Source organism: Chrysemys picta, chromosome 9, assembly GCF_011386835.1.
Source record: "Chrysemys picta bellii isolate R12L10 chromosome 9, ASM1138683v2, whole genome shotgun sequence".
Taxonomy (NCBI): Eukaryota; Metazoa; Chordata; order Testudines; family Emydidae; genus Chrysemys; species Chrysemys picta.
The window spans coordinates 81,608,939-81,630,575 of NC_088799.1; the positions used below are offsets into that span (position 1 = coordinate 81,608,939).

General features: G+C 44.7%; 1 protein-coding gene across 1 annotated transcript in view; it reads right to left on the reverse strand.

The window, feature by feature from the left end:
* Positions 1-1,792: 1,792 nt before the first annotated feature.
* HEPH (hephaestin) overlaps positions 1,793-21,637 on the reverse strand; it is a 30,305-nt gene continuing 10,460 nt past the window's right edge. The window contains exons 9-21 of the mRNA XM_024109496.3: positions 20,702-20,833; positions 19,813-20,024; positions 17,883-18,033; positions 17,176-17,388; positions 16,031-16,244; positions 15,242-15,381; positions 14,312-14,443; positions 12,373-12,479; positions 10,966-11,191; positions 9,441-9,580; positions 8,854-9,016; positions 7,221-7,253; positions 1,793-2,929 (exon numbers count right to left, since the gene is read on the reverse strand). Of these exons, the coding sequence (XP_023965264.3) occupies positions 2,730-2,929; positions 7,221-7,253; positions 8,854-9,016; positions 9,441-9,580; positions 10,966-11,191; positions 12,373-12,479; positions 14,312-14,443; positions 15,242-15,381; positions 16,031-16,244; positions 17,176-17,388; positions 17,883-18,033; positions 19,813-20,024; positions 20,702-20,833 (2,063 nt within the window). The 3' untranslated portion in view covers positions 1,793-2,729. The remainder of the gene's footprint in view (positions 2,930-7,220; positions 7,254-8,853; positions 9,017-9,440; positions 9,581-10,965; positions 11,192-12,372; positions 12,480-14,311; positions 14,444-15,241; positions 15,382-16,030; positions 16,245-17,175; positions 17,389-17,882; positions 18,034-19,812; positions 20,025-20,701; positions 20,834-21,637) is intronic.

Here is a 21,637-nt window from a genome sequence, read left to right on the forward strand (position 1 = left end):
CCGCTAGCGCAGACAGGGCATCCTCCTCCCTGTGTGTGTGATTAAAAAATGAGTGAGGGACAGTCTAAGCATTCCCTTTCACCCCCTAAAAGTACCCCAGCATATTTCATGTACGTACATTATAGTCCGACAACCTGCAAGTATTTAGATAGTTAAAATCTTTACACGCGTGCAAATCCATCTAAACAATGCTCACTAAAAAGTACCTTTGATTTAAATAAACTTACATATCTCAGAGAAACCCTGGCTTCGCCAAAAGCCTCTAATACGCAGTAAAAGCAATTTGTCTGTTAGTAAAAAAAAAAAAAAGCAACAAAGAGACTCCACGAGTCTCGAGTGCAGAGTCTAAGGGACTCCCCAAAAAAATTAAAAGCCCAAGTACACCACTTACAACTTAAATGTAAGGCATCCAGCTGTCTTCCTGCTCAAGCAATCCCTTCTGCTCCTCTTTATCCCCAATTAGTTAGGGCTAAAAGTAAAAAAAAAAAAAAAAAAAAAACTGCTAAAAACATTGTAAATTTTTTCAGTAACATTCAGCAGCAGCAGCCCGTGCCGCCTCCTCCCCCTCCGCTGCCTGAGTCTGCTAACGAACCTCACCCGGCAGTGCCAGTTCACCACCGCATGTATCAGCTGCACAAATTGTTCTTTCTTCTCCTATAAAAAAACCCTCCTCTTCACCACAAAGAGATGATTCTGATCTTCCCAGTAGCTCTCCCGACTCTAGTCCATCTAAGAAGGGTACCAGTTATTTTACTAAAAGCGTAACACAGACACTCCAGGCTCCTTTAAGAGAACTGCCTAAAACTGCAAGACAGTTAATTACAGTGCATGCCCCTTAGTCACCAAAAACTCTAAAAAACTTAGTAAAAAAATTTCCTAATGTTAAAAAAAAAGCCAAAAAAATTTAAAGACGAGCTCCGAACAGTAGTTCAGTGTTATAATCCATTTTAGGCAGACATTAATCAACTCTTACAAATAATTATGCCAGCCAAAGTTCGACAACGGCTTACCAGACAGGCAGCTTAGCCAGGGGCCGACCCTAAAATTAACCGTGATTTAAGAGAGGCTAGGGACCGTCTCTTAAATTCTATTACAAAAGTCTGCCCTAAAAAGACAAATTAAACAAAAATTACCTACTGTAAACAGAATAAAGAAAAGTCCCCATGCTAATTATCTAAATAAACTAACTAAAGTTTTTGAGGTCTTGAAGCTCCCCTGCTTCAACCTAGTACCTTATTACCCATCCCTCAACCCACAGAAACCACTGAGTTGTGATAACAGCAGAATGTCCAGTACAGGATAAGTCTCCATGTGCATGGGAAGGGATTCACTGACCTAGAGAGCCCTTTCCATCTCTAATACCTTTGACTCCGTGTAGTTTGAGTGAGATGTACAGGAGGTAAGGTAAACCCAGCCCACTTTACTTGCAATTGCCACTTTCTTTGCTTCAGGAGTTCCCTTAATCTCAAGGCTCAGGCAGTCTCATTAACCGTAGGGAGCAGGAAGGATAAACTTGCATTGATGTTCTCAACAAACTCTGCTACTGGCACTTTAGCATGTGAAAACCTGTTTCTTCCTTCATGGTGTTTAGGCTTCACTTGTGCTTCAAAACAACTTCAGGGCACAGGATGAGATCCCTGATCCGTGTCTTTGTTTGACAACCCCAATTGAGCTAAAACGTAAACCCCACTTCAAGCATGCTCCTGCAGCTTCTCCTCAGAGCTGGGAGCATATTAGCCTTTCCCACGCCTGGCTCACAGCGATAACTCTGAAACAGTCAAAAATGCTAGGGTAGCTTAAATAAAACAATGTGTATTTTGATATGAAGAGTGGAAAGAGAGAGCATCAATGGACACGAAAATAAATCACAAAGCTTCGTAGCATATCCGCTCCCCACTCTACTAGGAACTGTACAAACACTTAAATATTGCACCTTAATTTACACTTACAGATTAACAGAGTTTTAATGTAGGGAACTGTCAAGGCATTTTGCAGCACGTATAAAAGCTCCACCCCCAACCATTTATAGCAAACCCTTAAAAGCCTGATACTCAAATGTGTTCACAGTGCATATGCATGCTACAGCGATGTGTCAGCACGGCCAAAGGCTGAAGCACAGCTACTGTTACGTTCTTGATGGATCTCCTTAGACACTGGGACACAGTGCATTGTATGTGTTCTTCCAGCGTCTCATAAAAAGCAGAGAAATCAGATATAAATATCTGTGCTTTCTCCTGTGTATTCTCATCTTTCTTTATTCACAAACACCAACGATTATCTTTTTCCTCAGATTACTTGGGTTCAGTGTAAGATCATGGTTCATGGTCATTTGGGGAGACAATGTCCAGCCCAACTCTGGCAGCTGGGCAAAGATGGAACTCAGCATGAGAGCTCTTGTCTCCTCATTCTCTCCTTCATTAGAAAGAGAAGACCTGACCAAGTGAGGCTGCTTCAGTGGAGAGAGAATTTGCTGTGAGAAAACAGTCTCCATAATTGCTTCTCTCCCTTTGGGAAAAGGAAGGCACTTGGAGATCCTTTTCACTCCCACAGCTTCTCTTCAGCTAGCTGAAAGGACCCTGAGGAACGCTCGTGGGAGGAATTTTTGTTGACAAAGTGCTGAGGGCTCCTTGCTTGGCTTTATGAAGTGGCTTGTGCTTTGTGCTTGTGGGTAAAAGGCCTTACACAGCTCCTAAATTACTTGATTGTTTTTAGACATGAGTTTGAATCCGTCATCCAGTATGGACCTCCTGTTGCGTCTTAACCCTCCTTTGCCTCTCGAGGTGGATGATCATACCCAGCAGGAAGCTGGCAACGAGGAACAGCACAATCCCTACAACAGCCAGAACGATGACTGTGACCTCCACTTGCTCCTGAGACATCTTGGCTCCAAACATAACGACCTTATGGGACTCATCCTCAGGAGAGGGCTCTGAGAGCAAATGAAAGGAGAAGGTGACCGTTGGGGGGTGGGAATGAGATGATTTAAGGCATCTGAGAAACATGGAGACGGGAGTAGAGGGGAAGGAGAGATTCAATATATGTGAGGGGCCTATCAATTGTTGCTCAATCCCACAGGTCCCTCATCCTTCAGGCTGTGAAGGAATTTGCGAGTGAGCAACCATTTCCCCTTCTGTAAACCCTTCCATCCAAGGATCTCAATGTATTTCACAAACATTCACGCATTAAAACTCACACATCCCTATTAGCAAGTATCATTATCCCCCTTTTTACAAATAAGGAAACTGAGGCACTGAGGCAAAGTGATTTGCCCAAGGTGTTACAGCAAGTCAGTAGCAGAGATGGGAATAAAACCCAGGTGTTCTGTCCCTTGGTCACTATGCAGTAAGCATTAGAAAGCACTTCACAGCTATTGCTGCTGCCAGCGTGCTAATCCCACCTCTAGTGCTGATATCATTGGGGTACACAAGATTCATCCTGCATCATTTTTGCTGCTGTTCCAAGGCATTGGCCCTGGCAGCTAAATGACCATGGTGAGCCATTAAATATCTTACGCTTTCCAATATTTTTTTGGGGGGTGGGGGGGGTCAGTAACCAACTCGGAGTGGGGTTCCAGCTCCTCTAGCTGCACTAGGGGATCCGGGATATAACAGCATGGGGGGTGCAGTGAAACAGGGGCAAACTCAAACGGGGAGGGGCACAAGCGCATGGGAGGGGGCATGGGTGCACAACGGGAAGGGCTTATCAGAGTGAGCGGGGGCTGCAGGGGGAGGGGAACAACAAGGTTGGGAGTGGGGCAGAGGAACCAAGGGCTAGCTTCAGGGCTAGGGCGGGACAAACAAAGCTGCAGAGGGAAATGGGCGGGGCAGACAAACAAGCCAAAGCTAGCGAGGGGGCTGGGGCAAAGGGGAGGGGCAAAAGGCTGCAAGGGGCAAAGCTGGGGGCTTGCTGCAGGGGAGAGGGGGGCCAAAGGATATGAAAAGCTTTTGAGAAGCAAGACTTGCTTGGCTAATTGCATGAAGAACTGTACACCAGGGCGTTTGATTAACATGTAGCTGCTTGAGACTGATATAAAATTAACTGCTTACTCCTATAACTCCTGACAGGTTTTCTATTTCTCCTCCTCTTAGTACTCAGTTTGAGCAAGGAAAATATTCTTTGTAAATTGATAGCTCTGAAATGATGGTGGGGACAGGAGGGAGAAATTGGAAATATAGGGCCAGATCCGCAGCTGGTCTAAATTGCCTCTGAAGACAATGGAGCTCCTCTGTCCATTCATTCCAGCTACAGATCTGGCCCATATATTTTGGGTGTAGTAATTCTGATGCAGTATGAAAAGGGACGAGGGAGAGCAGCCCAGAGTCAATTTTCAATGAACTCCCTGTGGCAGGCAATTTTAAAAGACGCTCATACATGAGATGATTCTGAACCTTTAAATACTTCTTTCTGCTATTAGTTCTATTAAATCACTTCAGAAAACATTGGTTCAAGCAATTAATTTCCCTGAGATAATGTTAGAAATTGTGATGGTGGATGTTTAGGCTCCTTTTTGGAAGAAAGGAAAATACATACTGTACATTTAACGGGGAAATAAAGCTAATGTTTGACACTGACAGCGTCCCTCAGTTAGAGGGCTCTTGTGGTCATTTATAAGAGTGAGACTTTTACAAACAAAAGCTGTTGGGTTTGGTTGGCGGAGCAAGGGAAGTGCTGCTCACCCCAACTTCCTATGTTTACTCTATACTAGTTCGAAGCTTGAAATCCCTGTGCAGATGAATAAGTACATGATAAATGCAATATAGTGGGAGATCCTTCTGTTCCCCTTTCAGTGGGTTAGCCTCAGAGGCAAATTTATCTGAGGTGCAACCTCATTGAAGACAGCCCTATGCTAGGCATGAATTTGACCTTTGTTTAGCCTAACCAAAGGAAGGTTGAGGGAAGATGATTGTTCTCCATAAAAACATCAAAGGAATAAACACCAGAAAGGGAGAGGAGTTATTTAAGTTAAGCACCAGTGTGGATCCAAGAATAAATGGATATAAACTGGCCATCAACAAGTTTAGGCTTGAAATTAGATGACAATTTCTAACTATCAGAAGAGTGAATTCTGGAACAGCCTTCCAAGGGGAGCAGTGGGGGTAAAAAACCTACCTGGCTTCAAGACTGAGCTTGATAAGTTTATGGAGGGGATGGTATGATGGGACTGCCTAGAATGGTGTGTAAACCGATTTGCAACTGCTAGCAGCAAATATCCCCCAAGACTGGTGATGGGACACTAGATGGGGCGGGATCTGAGTTACTACAGATAATTCTTTCCCGGGTGTCTTGCTAGTGGGTCTTGCCCACATGTTCAGGTCTAACTGATCACCACATTTGGGGTTGGGAAGGAATTTTCCCCCAAGTCAGATTGGGAGAGACCCTGGGAGTTTTTCACCTTCTTCTGCAGCATGGGGCACAGGTCAATTGCAGGATGTAAACCGTGTAAACGGTGGATTCTCTGTAACTTGAAGTCTTCCATAACTCAGCCACAGGTTATCGGTCTATTACATGAGTGGGTGGGCAAGATTTTGTGATCTGTGATGTGCAGGAAATCAGACAAGATGATCATGATGGTCCCTTCTGGCCTTAAAGTATATGAGACCTGAGGGCTTGAAATGCCCTTTCCAACTCTGTGATTGATCTGTGATTCTGTAAAGCAAGCGGGTTCATTGGTGGGGGAGGAGCACACACGGTGAGATTCTGAAAAAGCCACTTTTACTAGTCCTGATGTACAGAAAATGCAGAGCAAAAATGAAAACAGGTGCTAAAGCACCTCTGATATCTTTTAAATCATCTCACTCTGCTCCTTTGTCGTTTCAAGCACTGGGCAGCACAGCCAAGATAATTCACGCCTTCCTAGTGCAAGAGCATCTTACACAATGCGAGAACTGCAAAACAGTAACTTCCAGCTGGAAGTTATTATATGCCTGTGGTGCAGAGGCCTGTGAAACCACAGGAAAGAGTACGCAAGAAGAGGAGCTGACCCTTTCTGAAGTGAAAGGCAATTCACTCTAATAACTGCATAGAGCAGATATATTTGGAGCTATTATAAACCAATACCTCCCCAAACACAAGCGAGAAACTCAGACACTCCAGCAAGATGATTCAGGTGAGTCAAAAATTTCCATTTAGAATATACTCGAAACACCTCATAATCAAAGGTGGCCTGCGGAGCATTGGGCTTCTGCCCTCCTTGTTTCTTTATGATAGTAAAGACTACCTGAAGGGATGTTGAAGTGTTTTTCTGTTTGGGGTTTACTTGTGAAATATCGAGTCTCTTATCCCCTGGGTTGTTGGAAAAGCGGGTTTAGGAGCATGTGTGTTGTGAGTTTTCACACCTTGACTGAGGGTGCTGAATTTTCAACACGGGCTATTTTTCTCTAAGCTGTTCATTTGTCATTTGAGTTAATTAGGTGTTACTGAAAACAAACAAAAGAAACCCAAGGAGGTTTAGACAATCGGACTGAACTCTTCTTCCCCCTTGTTACTCGGTCTCTTCGCTCTTGTGAGTGTATAATTTCACTAGCTCTCAAGTTGCTACACAGTCTACCAGGTAGATAAAGTAAGAAGTTCTAACGTATAACAGAACAGGAAAAACACCCTTTTAAAAAACAAAGAAATCTTTCAAGCCTTCTTTTTAAGTGGTCATAAAGAAGCAAAAAGGGTACAAGTCCTTTTTTTTTTTTTTTTTTTGCAGGTCACTTTTACCTGCTGGATTGTCTTAACTAAGCACAGACATGCTGAGGATAGAGAGGTTATGGAGGAGGGGCAATTCTACTGATGAAACACACAAGCAGGCAGAGCCCACCCACCACCATTCACGTTGCTTATAGTCATACCCCACACTAGGGTGACTAGATGTCCCGATTTTATAGGGACAGTCCCAATTTTTGTGTCTTTTTCTTATATAGGCTCCTATTACCCCTCACCCCGTCCCGATTTTTCACACTTGCTGTCTGGTCACCCTACCTCACACTAACACAACTCCCCCCATATTTATACTTGGGGAACACAGAGACTGGGATGTGGATACACCCCAGCCCAGAGGCACATGGAAACGGGATGAGATATGGTTTCTTGTGCCTCCCCCCACCCCACCCTGCCCCACACACAGATCCAACCACAACCTGATCCAAATCTTCTGTCTGTAGGGTAAGTTCAACCAGCACCATCCCCTACACACAATGCAAGAGGCTTTTTCAGCAGTGTAATGCAAATCATACCTCCTTTTGTCTTTAAGATCATGGGCACTGTTTCTGAAAGAGAATGACAAAGTAATGATAAATTGTTATGCTGCATAGGAAAAAAGCAATCAGTGTAGACTTTATGGGAAGGCTATTGTTATCTATTCTGGGTACAATTTTCAAAAGCACCTAGTGACTAAGTCTCAATGATTTTCAATGACAGTTTCCGAAGTCAATTAGGTGCTTTTGAAGAAGTTAGCCTCTCTATATACTCGTTGCAAATGCCTGTAGAAGGCCATGCACGCTAATAGGTGATGCCATTTCCAACCCCTACAGCACAAGGCTAGTAGAAGGGAGTGGAAACCAGCTTCAGCACCAGTTGGACAGTTAGAGCAAGAACCTAGATAGCAAGAACAAATATTAATTATAAGAACATAAGAATGGCCATACTGAGTCAGACCAATGGTCCATCTAGCCCAGTATCCCTGTCTTCCAACAGTGGTCAATGCCAGATGCTTCAGAATGAATAAACAGAACAGGGCAACTATCGAGTGATCCATCCCCTGTTGTCCAGTCCCAACATCTGGCAGTCAGAGACTTAGGATCACTCAAAGCAAGGGCTTATATCCCTGGCCATCTTGCCTAAGAGCATTGATGGATCTATTCTTCATAAACTTATCTACTTCTTTTCTGAACCCAGTTATACTTTGGGCCTTCACAACATCCCCTAGCAACGAGTTCCACGGGCTGACTGTGCGGTGTGTGAAGAAATACTTCCTTTTGTTTGTTTTAAACCTGCTGTCTGTTACCTTCATTGGGTGACCTCTGATTCTTGTCTTATGTGAAGGGATTATTATAACACTTAACAATGGCTTCCATTTTTACAGATGTAATTGTATGTCCACAGTTCAGGGCGGGCATAAAATTGTTCCTCCAAAAGAAAAGAGGCCAAGCAGAATGTCCTTGCAAAATCTGCCTCTAAAGATCTGTTTCCTAATCCTTTTTTGTATTATGTCTCTGTGGTGAATGTCACGTACTATGTCAGACTGTTTCCTGGGTTCCAGCTCAGACACTGACTTTATTAAAACATGTATTTTTCAGCACTTGCTAGATTTTCTTTCTTTCTTTTTCTTCTTCTGACTTTCCTTCCATTCAGGAGAGCACCTTTGCACTCCCAAGTCTGTTAATTTCAGGCACCAGGCTAGCCAACTAGGGCTCCTGAGACGCCAATGAGGTACACGATCCTTCGATAACTTGTGGAAGGGAAGGGCATGACAAGATGCCCTTAAACTGTTCATCACAAAATAGCTTCTAATGTTTTGTGATTAGATCAGAACACTTTCAGTGCGCATCTGTAATGTAGCTAGCACTTTTACTAATAACAATAGCTGGAGGATCACTGGACAGTGCTTCCAGAGTAGACAACAACATAAACCTAATAATAATATCTAGGGCTATGTAAACTCCGGGTCTGAAGTGTTTATTAGCCCCAAATACCGTTTATATGGTGTTAACAAGAGCAGCTTAAGTTAATAACACTTTAGTTAGTGAATTACTGTGTGTGTAGAGCACTTTGACGCACTATAAGTACTAAGTATTATCATTAGCTGGAAGTACACTTAAGTTAATTAGGCAGATGACTGCATAGAGATGGCTGCTGCTCTCTCCATACCTTGTCTGGGTAAGACTCTGTAGAGTGCCTCCATGCCACCATGAATATGATCTGACACATGGCAATGAAGCAACCACGTCCCAGGGTTCCCAACCACCATCTCCACCATTTCAAAGGTCCCAGGGAACAGATCCACAACATCTGCCCTGTAGCTCTTGCCGTTCTGTCAAAAGGGGAAGGGGGATGTTAGCATGCAATGGTTCATGTATCTTTAGAGAACTCTGGTCTAGAGTAACAAGGATCTGGGGGGCAGGATCCTTCGGCCTGGAAACCTTGTTGATGCTACAGTAGTTCATAAGAGTTGTAACAAAAAGTTACTAAAAGCAACTCCAGGGTCCTAAGTGGAAAAGGAGTGTAACCTGCTAAAGCCTAAGCTTGAGATTGTTTAGTTAGAGAGATCAACGCAATACTGGGATCCCCTGAGTCTGCTTTGGGCATGTAAAATCATCTCCTCTTGCTGGTTACATGACAATGCCGCAAACACATCCAACTACCTGAAGTTAGTTAAGGGGTCAAATGAATGTAATGGTATCCCAGCCCCAATCTTCCCTTGCTGCTGGGCTCCGCAATCAGCAGGAGATTCTCACCCTGTATATGAAGGTCTCGGCATGAAAATGGACTGTATGCACATCGAGCTCCTGGCCCATTCCCAGCAGGTACCAGTTCACCCAGTCTCCTTGGTGCATGGTCAGTCCAGGCAAGTTTGCGTAGAGCTTCCCATTGATGGCTGTGGGGTAGACAACACATCGAGAAAGCAGCATGATGTGGATTATAAGGACCTCACATCATGTCAGTGCAAAAACAGTTTCCCTCAAGGCAGGTTAAACCTTTCAAAGCTCAACTAGGGTCAAGTAAATTAGACATTTGTCTCTTCTGTTGTGAGATTCCCACACAGCATGATTTCCTGATGTTTTGTCAGTCACCTCCCAACTCAGCTACTGCACCTGCTTTTCAGCTGGGTTGACTGAGTCATAAAAAGGTCAAGTGACTTGCCCCAAGCGGACACTATGTCAGTGACGTAGCTTAGCTAAATCTCAGAACTCTCCTCCTTCCTGCTCTTTTGTGTTTACTACTGAAGAACATTCCATCTCCAAGAGCTGAAGGCAGCAGGAGCAGCTGGGTGCTTTTGAAGATCAGGACATGTAAATATGCTCTTCGTAGCCTAACTGCAGTTACACATGTTTAAAGTCCACTGCCCATGCACTTATGTAGCAGTGGAAACATTACAGGTCCCCGTCAACAGGCAAATTCCAGCATACTACACCTCTACCCTGATATAATGCGACCCGATATAACACAAATTCGGATATAACGCGGTAAAGCAGTGCCCCGGGGGGTGGGGCTGCGCACTCCGGCGGATCAAAGCAAGTTCAATATAACGCGGTTTCACCTATAACACGGTAAGATGTTTTGGCTCCCGAGGACAGCGTTATATCAGGGTAGAGGTGTATATGTCGTCGTACATTACTCTGAGGTGCTGGTCATTTGTAAATTGCTGTTCGGTAGGATTTCATTTCACAATTAGCACAGCAACAATGACAGCTGCACCTTGTCTGCAAATGAAATAAGGATCGAAAACAATGAAAGAGCAGCATAATAAAGCAAGGCGGCACATAGGGAAATCTCCACTGAGGGCAATGGGAGAGGGTATGTGCTGGAGAGACATGTTGTGAGGCCAGGAACTTCTGGCACCTGTACTTTTCTGTTCCATCGCTGTTGCTTGGATAATAGTAATGACTAGTTGTCACCTACATACATCTGTGATTGGGGCCTTATAAATGCCACAGTAATAACAGCACCACAGGCCCTGATTCTGTGTGGTGCTGAGCACTACTAAAGCCAAAGGAAGCACTCAGCAGGAATCAGGCCCTTGTGTATTAGACATCTGTCAGCCAATGCACAATGTACCTTACACAATTAGCAATCTAAATAACACCTACAAATCCAAAAGGAGATGGCTCCTGGGTGGATTTCTAATTCTGGGGCCAGAAGGAGATGCAGGTCGAGAACTGACTTTCCCTATCTCTGCACCTTTGTCGATTAGGCCCATGCAAATGGCACAGGCAGCTCTGAATGGGGCCCAGTAAAAGAAGTGAAGTGAAGGCCACGCACCATGCATTTTGTTGCTTTCCACAAATTCTTCATCCTGCAGGTTGATTTTGCTCTGATTCCCATGTGCATATGTTTTCACATTTTCCTCCAGGTACCATGACAGATTTTCATCAAAAACCAGAAAGAGGAGTGCAAACTCCCTGTTGATGCCCTTCCTCTTCCCATCAGAGCCCAGCGCCCCTTTACGGCAGACCTTTAGGGGGCCTATCAGGCCACTGTACATATCCTAATAGGAAAGAGAAGAAAGTCTGAGGTGTTCAGAGATGGGGATTTTCCTCCCATCCCTCCTGCACACAGCTCCGCTACCATTCAGCACCCTGGCTTGCTGCTCCCTGCAGTACTCTCCATAAAATACATTGCAAACCACTGAATAATCAATCGTGTGTGTGAAATACGGTCTATTGGAAATAGTTAACAGAAACTACAAGTGCAGGGCCAGATGTTAGCAGTTAATTACTGCTGTGCATTGGGTGCAACATGGAGCTGTGACTCTCCTACTGACGGTACATGGGGACATTAAGCCACCCCATAAAAGGTACATGCATCTGCTCCATAGCTGGCCAGCTCTATATGGCAGTGAAGAATGGCCTTACCTCCTCCCTGCCCTGTTATTTGTCCTGGGGAGGGAAAATAGCAAAATGTGAAACTGCAGCTGATCCCTGTGCAGATGATGCCAGGTATTGGGGGAGGGCTTCTTGAACTCCCAAACAGAGCCAAGGATAGGTGCTTTAAGGTATGCAAATCAATAGACATAATATTAATAAATAAATATTAAAATATTTTCCATTTAATGCACTGACTGCACAAATACCTGGGTTTGGGGATAAAACACAAATGGTCTCTGTGGCTAAATGAGATACTCTACAGGCAGGATTCTCAGTTAATTAAAGTATTTTGAAGTTTAGGGGGGCTTTGTTTTTTCTTGGTTAAATAAATCCATATACTGTAAAATGCTATAAATGTTCAAAGCTCCCTGAATTATCTAGGTTGACTAATTCTGGATGATTTCTGCCTTTCCAAATTTAGCTCTGAGCTGTCTAGCTAGGCAAAGCCATAACTAAGCGGGGGGGTGGGGGAGGGGGCAGATGTGATAACACCGTATAAATATTTGAAAGGTGTTAACGCCAAGGAGCAGGAGGAATTATTTTATGAGGGACTATATTAAGAAAGGGAGAATTTAGGCTTAATGTCAAGATCAACAATGAGATCTATTCACCTGTCAAATTGTCTCCCTAAGGGAAATGGTGAAAGCTCCATCACATGGGACACTGCATTCTAAACTGGACCAAACTAAAATATATCCTACAGGGAACAACCCCAGATTGTTTCCTAGGAGACTGTCTAGATGATCGCTAAGGCTTTTCCATCTCTAACTTGTTTTATTCTAAGATTCCAACCCCATTTTACCTTTACAGGATCCACCATAGAGTAGTAAACCCAAGAAACACAGACAGAATCATTTGGTCCTGGACCGGATCTTTCAGGAACATCCCAGCGGTAAGTTACAATGTCACCTGAGAGACAAAAAGGAGTGACAGTAGTAGTAGTTGCTATTTGTACTACAGCAGCAACTAGCAGCCCCAGCCCAGCCCAGGGCCAGGATCCCTATATGCTATACAGACACAGAACAAAAACATGGTGCCTGCCCCAAAGAGCAACATTATGGCAGTCTTGTGGATATTACAGATTCTTTCCCTGGTTGTGAACAATAGACTAGAGACTCTTTCCTCCCCTTACAAACAAAGGAGGTGGCATGATGGAGATGGGGAGTGGAAAAGGATCTGAACCTCAACTTATGGAAAATCACCTCAACCTTTACCTGAATCACCCAGGACTAGTGCTCTCCAGGGAAATTCTGGCTCACTTCCTGAGAGACTTGCGGTGTCCTTTGGAAGCTTTGAAGTATATTCACAGAGGTGCCTGCCACTCTCATTCAGATTCAACTTTTTGTTACTTATTATACAGTTTTAAAAATAGAAGCTGATTGAGAGTCTGGATGGCTTGGAGGGGCTGCGTAGTCCAGATACAGAGCCTATGAGATGCCAGCTCCAGTCAAGCCATTGGTGGCAGTGACCAAAAGTTGTTCCCTGGAGTGAGGGCTGTAAGGGAAGTGAGTTGGTCTCAGCAGTTCATCGCAGACCGTTGTCCATATCATAAAAGAACACTATCGGAGCCCAATGTCACTCGTTGGTCCCTTCATTGGCACTCTCATGGCCAAGCACTAACTAGGCTCTGGACACTACACATCCCTGTGACAGAGTGCTGAGGGATGGAGAGCCAGCACTCCAGTCACTATTAGCACCAATTAGGTTCCCGGCAAAGGCCTGATTAGTCAGGGGTGTGCCTGATTATTAGGCCGCACTGAGGTTAGGAAGCTAATGAGCTAACTAGCCCATTAATAGACAAGTGATTTAAAAAGAGTTTAGGAAGGCAGAAAGAGAGGAAGAGAAAAAGAAGGCAAGGTAAGACTGACAAAGGGCATTTGCAGAGCAGAGTTGCCTTACTTTCCCTCTCCCCACCGCTCCTATTTTGGAGAAGGGATTAGAAGGTTGGATACAGTTCAAAAGAGTGGGGATATGCTATGTACTGGTGGTGGGATTAAAACACTGTAAAATACCTGGTGGTGTTTACAAGCAAGAGGGTCTCAGAGCGGTCTGTGTTTGTGGACAAGGAGGGAATGTAGCATGCTGCCCAGTTACAACTGGGGACTTGTCTGGGATTTGCCTGCATCCATTTCGAATGGATGGTGTAGGGATTTGGCAGTCTGGGTAATGGAGGGAACCCTGCAATGGCAAAGAGAGCTCCTGAAGACCTTCCAGTGATTTCCCCGTCCCCCTGCCCTTGCTTGCCTATTGATGGGCTAATTAGCTCATTAGCTTTCTAGTCCTAGTGGGACCTAATAATCAGGCACACCCCAGATCACTCAGGTCTTCTCCAGAGGATCCTAACTGATGCTAATAGTGGCCAGATTGCTGGCTCAAGCTCCATCTCTCAGCACTCTGTCACAATCCCTCTCATTTCTAGAGATGAACCCTCCAGGGTAGGGGTGCACTGGTGTTGAGTAACCTGGGGGAGGGAATTTGCACTGCCTCTACCCAGGTTGTGTGCCTTCTGTGACTAAAGAGAGGATGTTACTGTACAGGGCTGCCAAGCCAGCACATTAGATGAACAATAAAAATACATTGCACATGAAAGGCTGGTTTCTATTCAGCTCCAATTATTTATCACATTAAAACAAACACACCAGAATAACTTCTATCCTCCTAGCTGGGTCTTTTTAATGGGTTGAGTCGTCATTGCCGTATAAACAGAAGTTAGCCCAACTAATAGCTGACTACTGACTCACCAGGCTTTGCAGCTTCCACCTGTCCATCATTCCTTTCCAATACCCCATGCGCATGAATGGAGTAGGCTTGTGTAGCATTGTTCTTAAACACAATGTTGAGGACATCTCCAACTTCTGCCCAGATAAAAGGACCTTGAGACAGGAAGATCAAACTGTGAGTGCGGCTCCCATCAATGGCCAAAAGAGAGTATTTCTCTCTATCATTTATTGAAATCACTTTAACGTAGGGGTGGGAGGTGAATTCTTCATCACTGTATCCCTCCCCCCTTCCCCAAAGTAAAGTATCATAGTTAAACCCACATTCAAGATGATCCTGAAAACTCTGATTGTGAACTCTTCAGGGCAGGGAACGTGTCTCGTTATGAGCACAGCACCCAGCACAGTGGGACCCAGTTCTGATCTCTGAGTGCCACCATAATGCAAATGATTCATCATCATCATCCCACTACAGTCCCCAACGGTCTGATTTAACCAGACCTGACAGTGTAAAATGGCCTGAAACTGTGACGGCTCATAGCCATAGCCTGTTCTTTTAGATTGGATATGCTGCCTCACGTTGCTTGTGCTGTACTGAAATATCCTGGAGTGAGGCAGTGGAGCTGTTGCCTCCTTAGACTCTCATAAGAATCCACAGCATGCTCCTCTGCTTCACAGTGCCTGGTTCTTTCTTTAATGATGCCACACAGAAGGGTTTCTTTCACACTTGGAGATTTCCATCCATAGCTCTCAAAGTGCTTTACGAAGGTAGGGTTTATCCCTATTGTACAGATGAGGGGGAACAGATGTGAGAACTGACTTGGCCACAGTCACACAGCCAGGCAGAGGCAGAGGCAAACCCAGCTCTCCCAAGTCCCAGTTCCTTGGCTCATTCTTCAGGACTAAGTCTCAGCCCTGTTGAGTAAAAGCTGCACCACTCAAATAATTGCTTACCCAATATCCCTAAATGCTCCTCATCGATGGTCCTGTTCTTGGGTATTCTGAATGTCCCATCAGTGTATTCCCTGTAAATTGCCTTCTTGTACTTGGAGCCCAGGAGTCCGTTCTCATTGCTCAGAAATTGGTTGCCATAGCTGAGAAATGCAGAGTGCTGTGTTACGTTAACACTGCTCTGTTTGCATTAAAGAAACAGCACTTCTCTGTGGGCAGAGAGTTCATTCACTGAACCAGTTTCCTCCCCGAAGAGTCCCCAGTTTCATATGATATCAGCTGAGGGAGCTGAATGGCTCTGGGAGTTGGTAAGAGGATACAGAGCCAGTGAGCCACACACTTCCAAGCCACCTATTGGAATCTGTCTAGGGATGATAGTAATCAAAGTTACCGCACTTCCATATGAGGGGTAGCTGCTCACTGGCTTACGTGAACAGTGTTAGGGGAAGATCAGTCTATTTAGCGGTGGACAGATGTCTGCATCAAAAAACCACCACCTCAGCTGGCACCAGTGAGCGGACACAGAGACGGAATTTCCCTCTCACATACAGATATGCAAGGAGCTGCAGAATACAGGGAGGAAAAACACTGCCAACATTTGGATTAAAGGGGATAATTGGCCCCCGACCCCCTGATGAGGGCTGTCTGCAGTAACATGGCATGGTCAGCCAGTATCCATCCAATCAGCAGAGGTTTGACTCTCTCCAGTAAAAAGCCACTTCCTCTGTTTTAATGGGTTTTACAAAGTTTTGCCTGATGGTGCCACAGGTTTCCCCAAGATGCCCTCTTTACCTTTCCTGCCCAGAGATGTTGTGGTGTTCCAGCTCCCAGCTGCGATCTGGTGAGTAGTCCCACTCCACCTCTTGTGCCATGATGTAGTGTGTCCGCACCTCCTCATATTGGGGATCAGGAGCAGGTGTCCCTTTGCCACACTTTGAAACAGAGTAACGCGCCTTCATCCCAGACTGGTAATGGTTGCTAGTCTGACAGTAGATCTCAAAAGTGCCTAGGGGCAGCACAAACAAAAAGATCATCTCTAAAGATCTAAGCAAGTCCTTTCCTTACCACATGAGATGAACCGGGAAATAGCTGTATTATTTCGTATGAATATGGTGCATACGTCTGTGTGTCTGTTTATGATGTGTCTCTTGCTCTGGGGTGAGATCAAGAGTTGTTGTTAGAGGAGCCAAGCAGGAAGGCAAAACAATGGCCTAGGTAAGGAACATCCCAGCAAGCACACACACAGCAGCCAAGTTATTGGCTGTAAAGAAGCTACCTGCTTGGTGCCAACAAAGTTACACAGCTGTTTTGCCAAGCGTGAAAAGAGAGAGAGCAAAAGACACCGGCCAGTTAAAGGATTCATCCTGCAGAAAGGGAGGAGAAGGAAGGATTGACACAGTGAGAGGGTCTGCAGGGATGAAAACAAACCCTCAGATTCAGAAAGGGGGTCTAGGATAAACTGGACCAACCTGAGCTATAGCTGGAGATGCTAAGCTTAGGTATGATAAGATGCATATGTGACCTTTTGTTTTTAAGTCATTTTCCTACATGCAGTGTTCCCTTTGGCAAATCAGTACTTTGTTTTGAAGAAGTTCTTTCTGTGTCACTGCAAATTTATCCTGTCACAGGCTGCTGGAGTGAGACGACCGACCGGTGTCAAAACCAGTTGGGCCTGTCAGGTTAAGACAGTTGGGAAATGAGTGCTACAGCCCAAAGATCTAGTTTATGAATGGTATGGCTGGGTGGTTCCACCCGGAGTGAGGGGCAGAAAGCCAGTGCTGTCCCTGCAGGGGTGCACCCAAGAGGAAGTGAATGGAGTCTAAAGTGCAGCTCGCCCTGTAACTCTGACACTGCTTGTAGACAAATCAGCACGAGAGAACAAATATTAACATTTGAGAAAGCTGATTGGGCATCAGAGAAGTTGTGCAGGCATCTACCTTCATGATCAGGCTGCATGAGGGCGGTAGCAAACGTGTGAGGGAACAGATTGGTTGCATATCTCCTCATCCCATTCATCTGAATAGTGTTTCCCTGGAATGCAGCTCCATGCACATCTGTGTCAGTGCCCAGACCCAGAAAGTGCCAAGACACAGTGTCCCCTTTACACACTTCCAGCTTGGGCAAGTTATAGAACATAAATCCATTAATTGCTGCAACAGAAAAGAATTAAAACCACATAGTTACACACTAGCTAGGAGGTGACCTCTGTACACACATACCTACAATGTAGAGCAACCTATGGGAATTGCATATTGCTGTGTATTCCTCAGTACAGTTCACCAGCAATTCACCCCTGGTATTTGCTTGAGTCATGCTTTTGGGCACAGCAGGACCTCATGTCCCATGACCCATTCTCCAAGACATTGTTATGTAGAGAATTGTCAAAAGAGGTGCCTTTGATGCAAATCAGAAATTTAATTCCCAAGTCCACCTGATCTCTCTCTCTCTCCCTCTCTTCCCCCCCCCCCCAACCCCCAGGGCATGTCCAAGGTACCTGTATTGGGATCCTTAGGTGCCATGGCAGTAGTTAGCTATTCCAGAGTTTTTAGGACCAGTTAAAGATGGACCCACGCCTCATAGTTCTGGACCCAAACCTCATAATTCTGTCCTCACTGCCTACGTAAGAGAGAGCACAGGGCCATACCGTGCATCCTGTTGGACTCCTTGAAGCTTTCATCCTTTGTCACAAAAGCCTCTTCCTTTCTCAAATAGTATTTTATATTTGCAGGCAAATACCAGCTGAGGTTCTCATCAAATACACTGAACAGGAGGTAAAATTCCTTGTCGATCCCTTTCTAAAATAATAATCACAATAATGGTCATTCATTTTAAAAACACAGAGATCACCCACACCTGTTAACTGTTAAAGTACACGCTGCTTTGCATGATGGCAATTTCTAATTTTTTGTTTCTTAAGTTGTCCACTTCCACCTCTTAGGGGGCCAAATGCTGATCTCTTTACTCATGCTGAGTAGCACTTACTTTACAAGTGGTCCTAGAGCAGCACTGGGACCAAATGTGCAGAAAGGTGCTCCTCAGCATGAGTAAAGGGATCAGAATTTTGCCCAGACTGAAAAGTCATTCTCTCCTTCCCCCACAATCCATAGGTTCAGGTGCTGGACACTCCCCACGAATTTCCAATAGGGTCAAATTCAGAACACTCCCCACTATGCAGGGTCTGGAGCTGGGCCCACCTCACTCCTCCCTAATACAAGATCAGAATCCAGATTTGTTTCCTACCATCAAGCCCTGAAAACTTTGTCGAGTCCAGCTTGAACCGACAGAAGCAATGAGACTTCCTCAACTTCTATTGAGGAACCTATTCCACACACTAATATGTTTCCCTGTTAGGAGATCTTTGCTGATATTTAGCCAAAATTTCCATTTGCTCAGTTTCCTCCCCTTATTCTTAGTAATACCCCCTTGGACCACTCATAATTATTTGACACTAGGATTTATTTACACCTTCAATACCTGTAAATCGTTTATCATTATAACCTCCCCTCCACCTGCCAAGTTATACATAGTTTAATCTTTCCTCAAAATCAAACTCTCCTGCCTCTGAACCAGGTTTATTGCTCTCTTCTGAACTCTATCTAGTTTAGCCACATCATTCTGATCCAGAAAGCAAGATCTTCAAGGGAGGCTTTTAAAGCAGCTGCTTTGCAGAGTCACCAGCAACTCCTCAATCCACATTATAATGTATTCACAATCATGCAGCTGGTTTTGTCTTCTGCTGCCCCCTGTTTGTCACACGTGGGTCTGTTACTTCAATGTTTCCTGTTCCCTTGTGTACTCATTGTGCTACCTTGGCAACACCTGTGCAAAAGTGATGAACATTTCTTCATTAAATTTCAAGGGAAAGTGTTAATCAGTCCTAGGATTTCACTTATCTCCACATCACAAAAGCCTGCAGAACACCATCCATTGTATGTGCTTTTGTTGTAAAATCACCCTTTCATTTGAGTTCTTCTCAAAATGGGCTGAGTTTAGAGTAGAACTTAGCGCCATTTGAAACTCAAAATGTTCCATCTTTCAAACAAAACTTGCACAAACCTTTAGCAAAAATGGGACTTTCAACTTAGTATGAAAATGATTTTCAATATTTTCAATTTTGTGGTGAATTTTTCACACACCTCTCATTAATAATAGGAAGAAGAGGAAGAAAAAGAATAGGGCATTCTGCCCTACATATATTAGGACAAATGTATTCCTGTGTAATCCCATAACTGTCAGTATAGGGTCAGACCAAGGATTTTGACAAAATCCACCTAAATGCAAAAGGTTTCCCTTTCTCTTAAATTAAACCCCAAGATTAGATTAGTCAAATACCTCAGGAATCCAATGTGTTAGGCTTCTCTCAGAAGACACTTTGATGCATGAAGTTGGCATGGTTGAGGCAGCGCACGTATTCTGCCTAGATGCATTTATTCTAATCTGTGGGCCTCCCCCCCGGCCATGTATTTTTAATTATATTTCAGTTACCAAGGTTTTATTGGGGTCTCCTTTCTCCAGTTATTTCTTCACCACAGGACGAAGAGCCTGAATCATTGCAGTGGGAGAGCTGACTGTACCTGCTTGTTGCTGGTGTTGAGAGTCCCAGGTCTGCAGATCACCAGAGGGCCCACTAAGCCGGAACTGGTATCTCGGATGGGATTTATCGCAGAGGAGTACATCCAGGTCAGGCAAGGAGGGTCACTGGCAGTGGGTCCAACGTGCTGTGGTACAGTCCAGTGGTATGTGAAGTTATGGAGAGGTTCAACTGAAGCCCCATTCCACGACAGACCTTTAAAACACAAGATGCTGATATGTATTCATGTATACAGCCCCTTTGGCAAGCTCTGCAGCACTTCAGTGTCATCTGCTACTGTGATTCATTTCACTCACCACCAAAGGACAGCCACCTCCAGGGTAGAATGGGGCAGCCATTATATATCTCAGAAATATAGTAGGGTCATATTTACATATTACTGGACACACATGTGTGGGCAAATTTATTGTAGGTGTCATGACAGAGGTGGGCCTGATGCCATGAAATAAAGAAATATATCCAATTAAATCCTCAGGAGAATTTTGGTAGGTGGAAAATAGCTACCCAAATTACAGTGTGACCAGGGATATATACCTCTGCTCTTGAAAGAAGTGTCACAGGATCTTTAGGGGCCAGAAATGGTCAGCACCATGATTTCATCTCTCCTCCAAGAGATAGTATCTCCAGCACCACCTCCTCTCGGGTGCCACGCTGGGCAGTGATTCAGTGATAGGTCAAAGGGAAGAACATCCCCTACTGCATCACCAACCCCACTTCTCATGGTACACTAGCTGAGCAGGCCTCACTTTGCTCAGCTAGTGAGGTCGGAGAGGACCACCACCCAATGGGGTGTGGCTGCAGACTGTGGAACCACACCACAGGGGTTGTCACTACCTCAGTTTAGAAAGAGGGGGTGGGATGAAGTAACAAACCATCATGGTACAACGTTCCTTCCCACTTCTTTCCATAAAGCACACCATGGGGCTGGATACTGAAGGGCCAAGAGGCTTTGTTAGCAAATGTCACCAAAACGGTGTCTCCCACTTCAGCTTTTATCACTGGACCTGCGCACAGAGAGAGAGAGCGAGAGAGAGAGGATAATGGAGTGATTTCCAAGATAACTGGACAAAGCAGGCTATCAATTACGATTTTCTACCCAGAGTTCACAGCCACAGATGACTAACAACAATGGGCATAGCAGAAGTGCCAGCTGTCTGGTTTTGGCCATGCTAAGTAGGACTGCTGGCCCTTCAGGCAGACTGGCATTTGGGGCAGGGAGGGGGGAACTATTTAAAGGTAAAATAGCTTGAAGTTTGAGAGAATTCAGTGAAGCGGTTACACCAGGCCCAAAAGACTGGGATTAAATGGGAGGGAGAGCTACCCCCTACTCCTTAGCTGGTGCAGTGAGAATTCCCGCTCCTGATTTTTGTCCTGTTCCTACTCACAACTCCCTGATCCTACTTTAAATCAGTGACCAAAGCTCCACTGACTTCAGTGGGACCGGATCAGGCCTTTCGTCTCCCTAATGGCCTCTGTGAGAACTAACCCAACCAGCCAGACAAATCAATCTATTAATACGGGCTAATCTAATCTACTCTACTCTGATCTATCACATTCCTGTTGTGTCTCACATTAGAATATTATCTAGGCATCAAATGCTCAAATTATAGATCGTACTAAAATTTATTCAAAGGAATTAATGCTGTGCCCCTCCATGCATGATTCATTCGCTCTCCAAGTCCCACTCCTTTTGTCTCGGCATTATCTGATCACAAAGAGCACTGCCAGCTTCTCCCGGGAAGAAGTTTCTAAGCAGAAAGTGGGGTTTGCATTGTGTCCTGAAGACACAGTCAGAAACACATAATCAG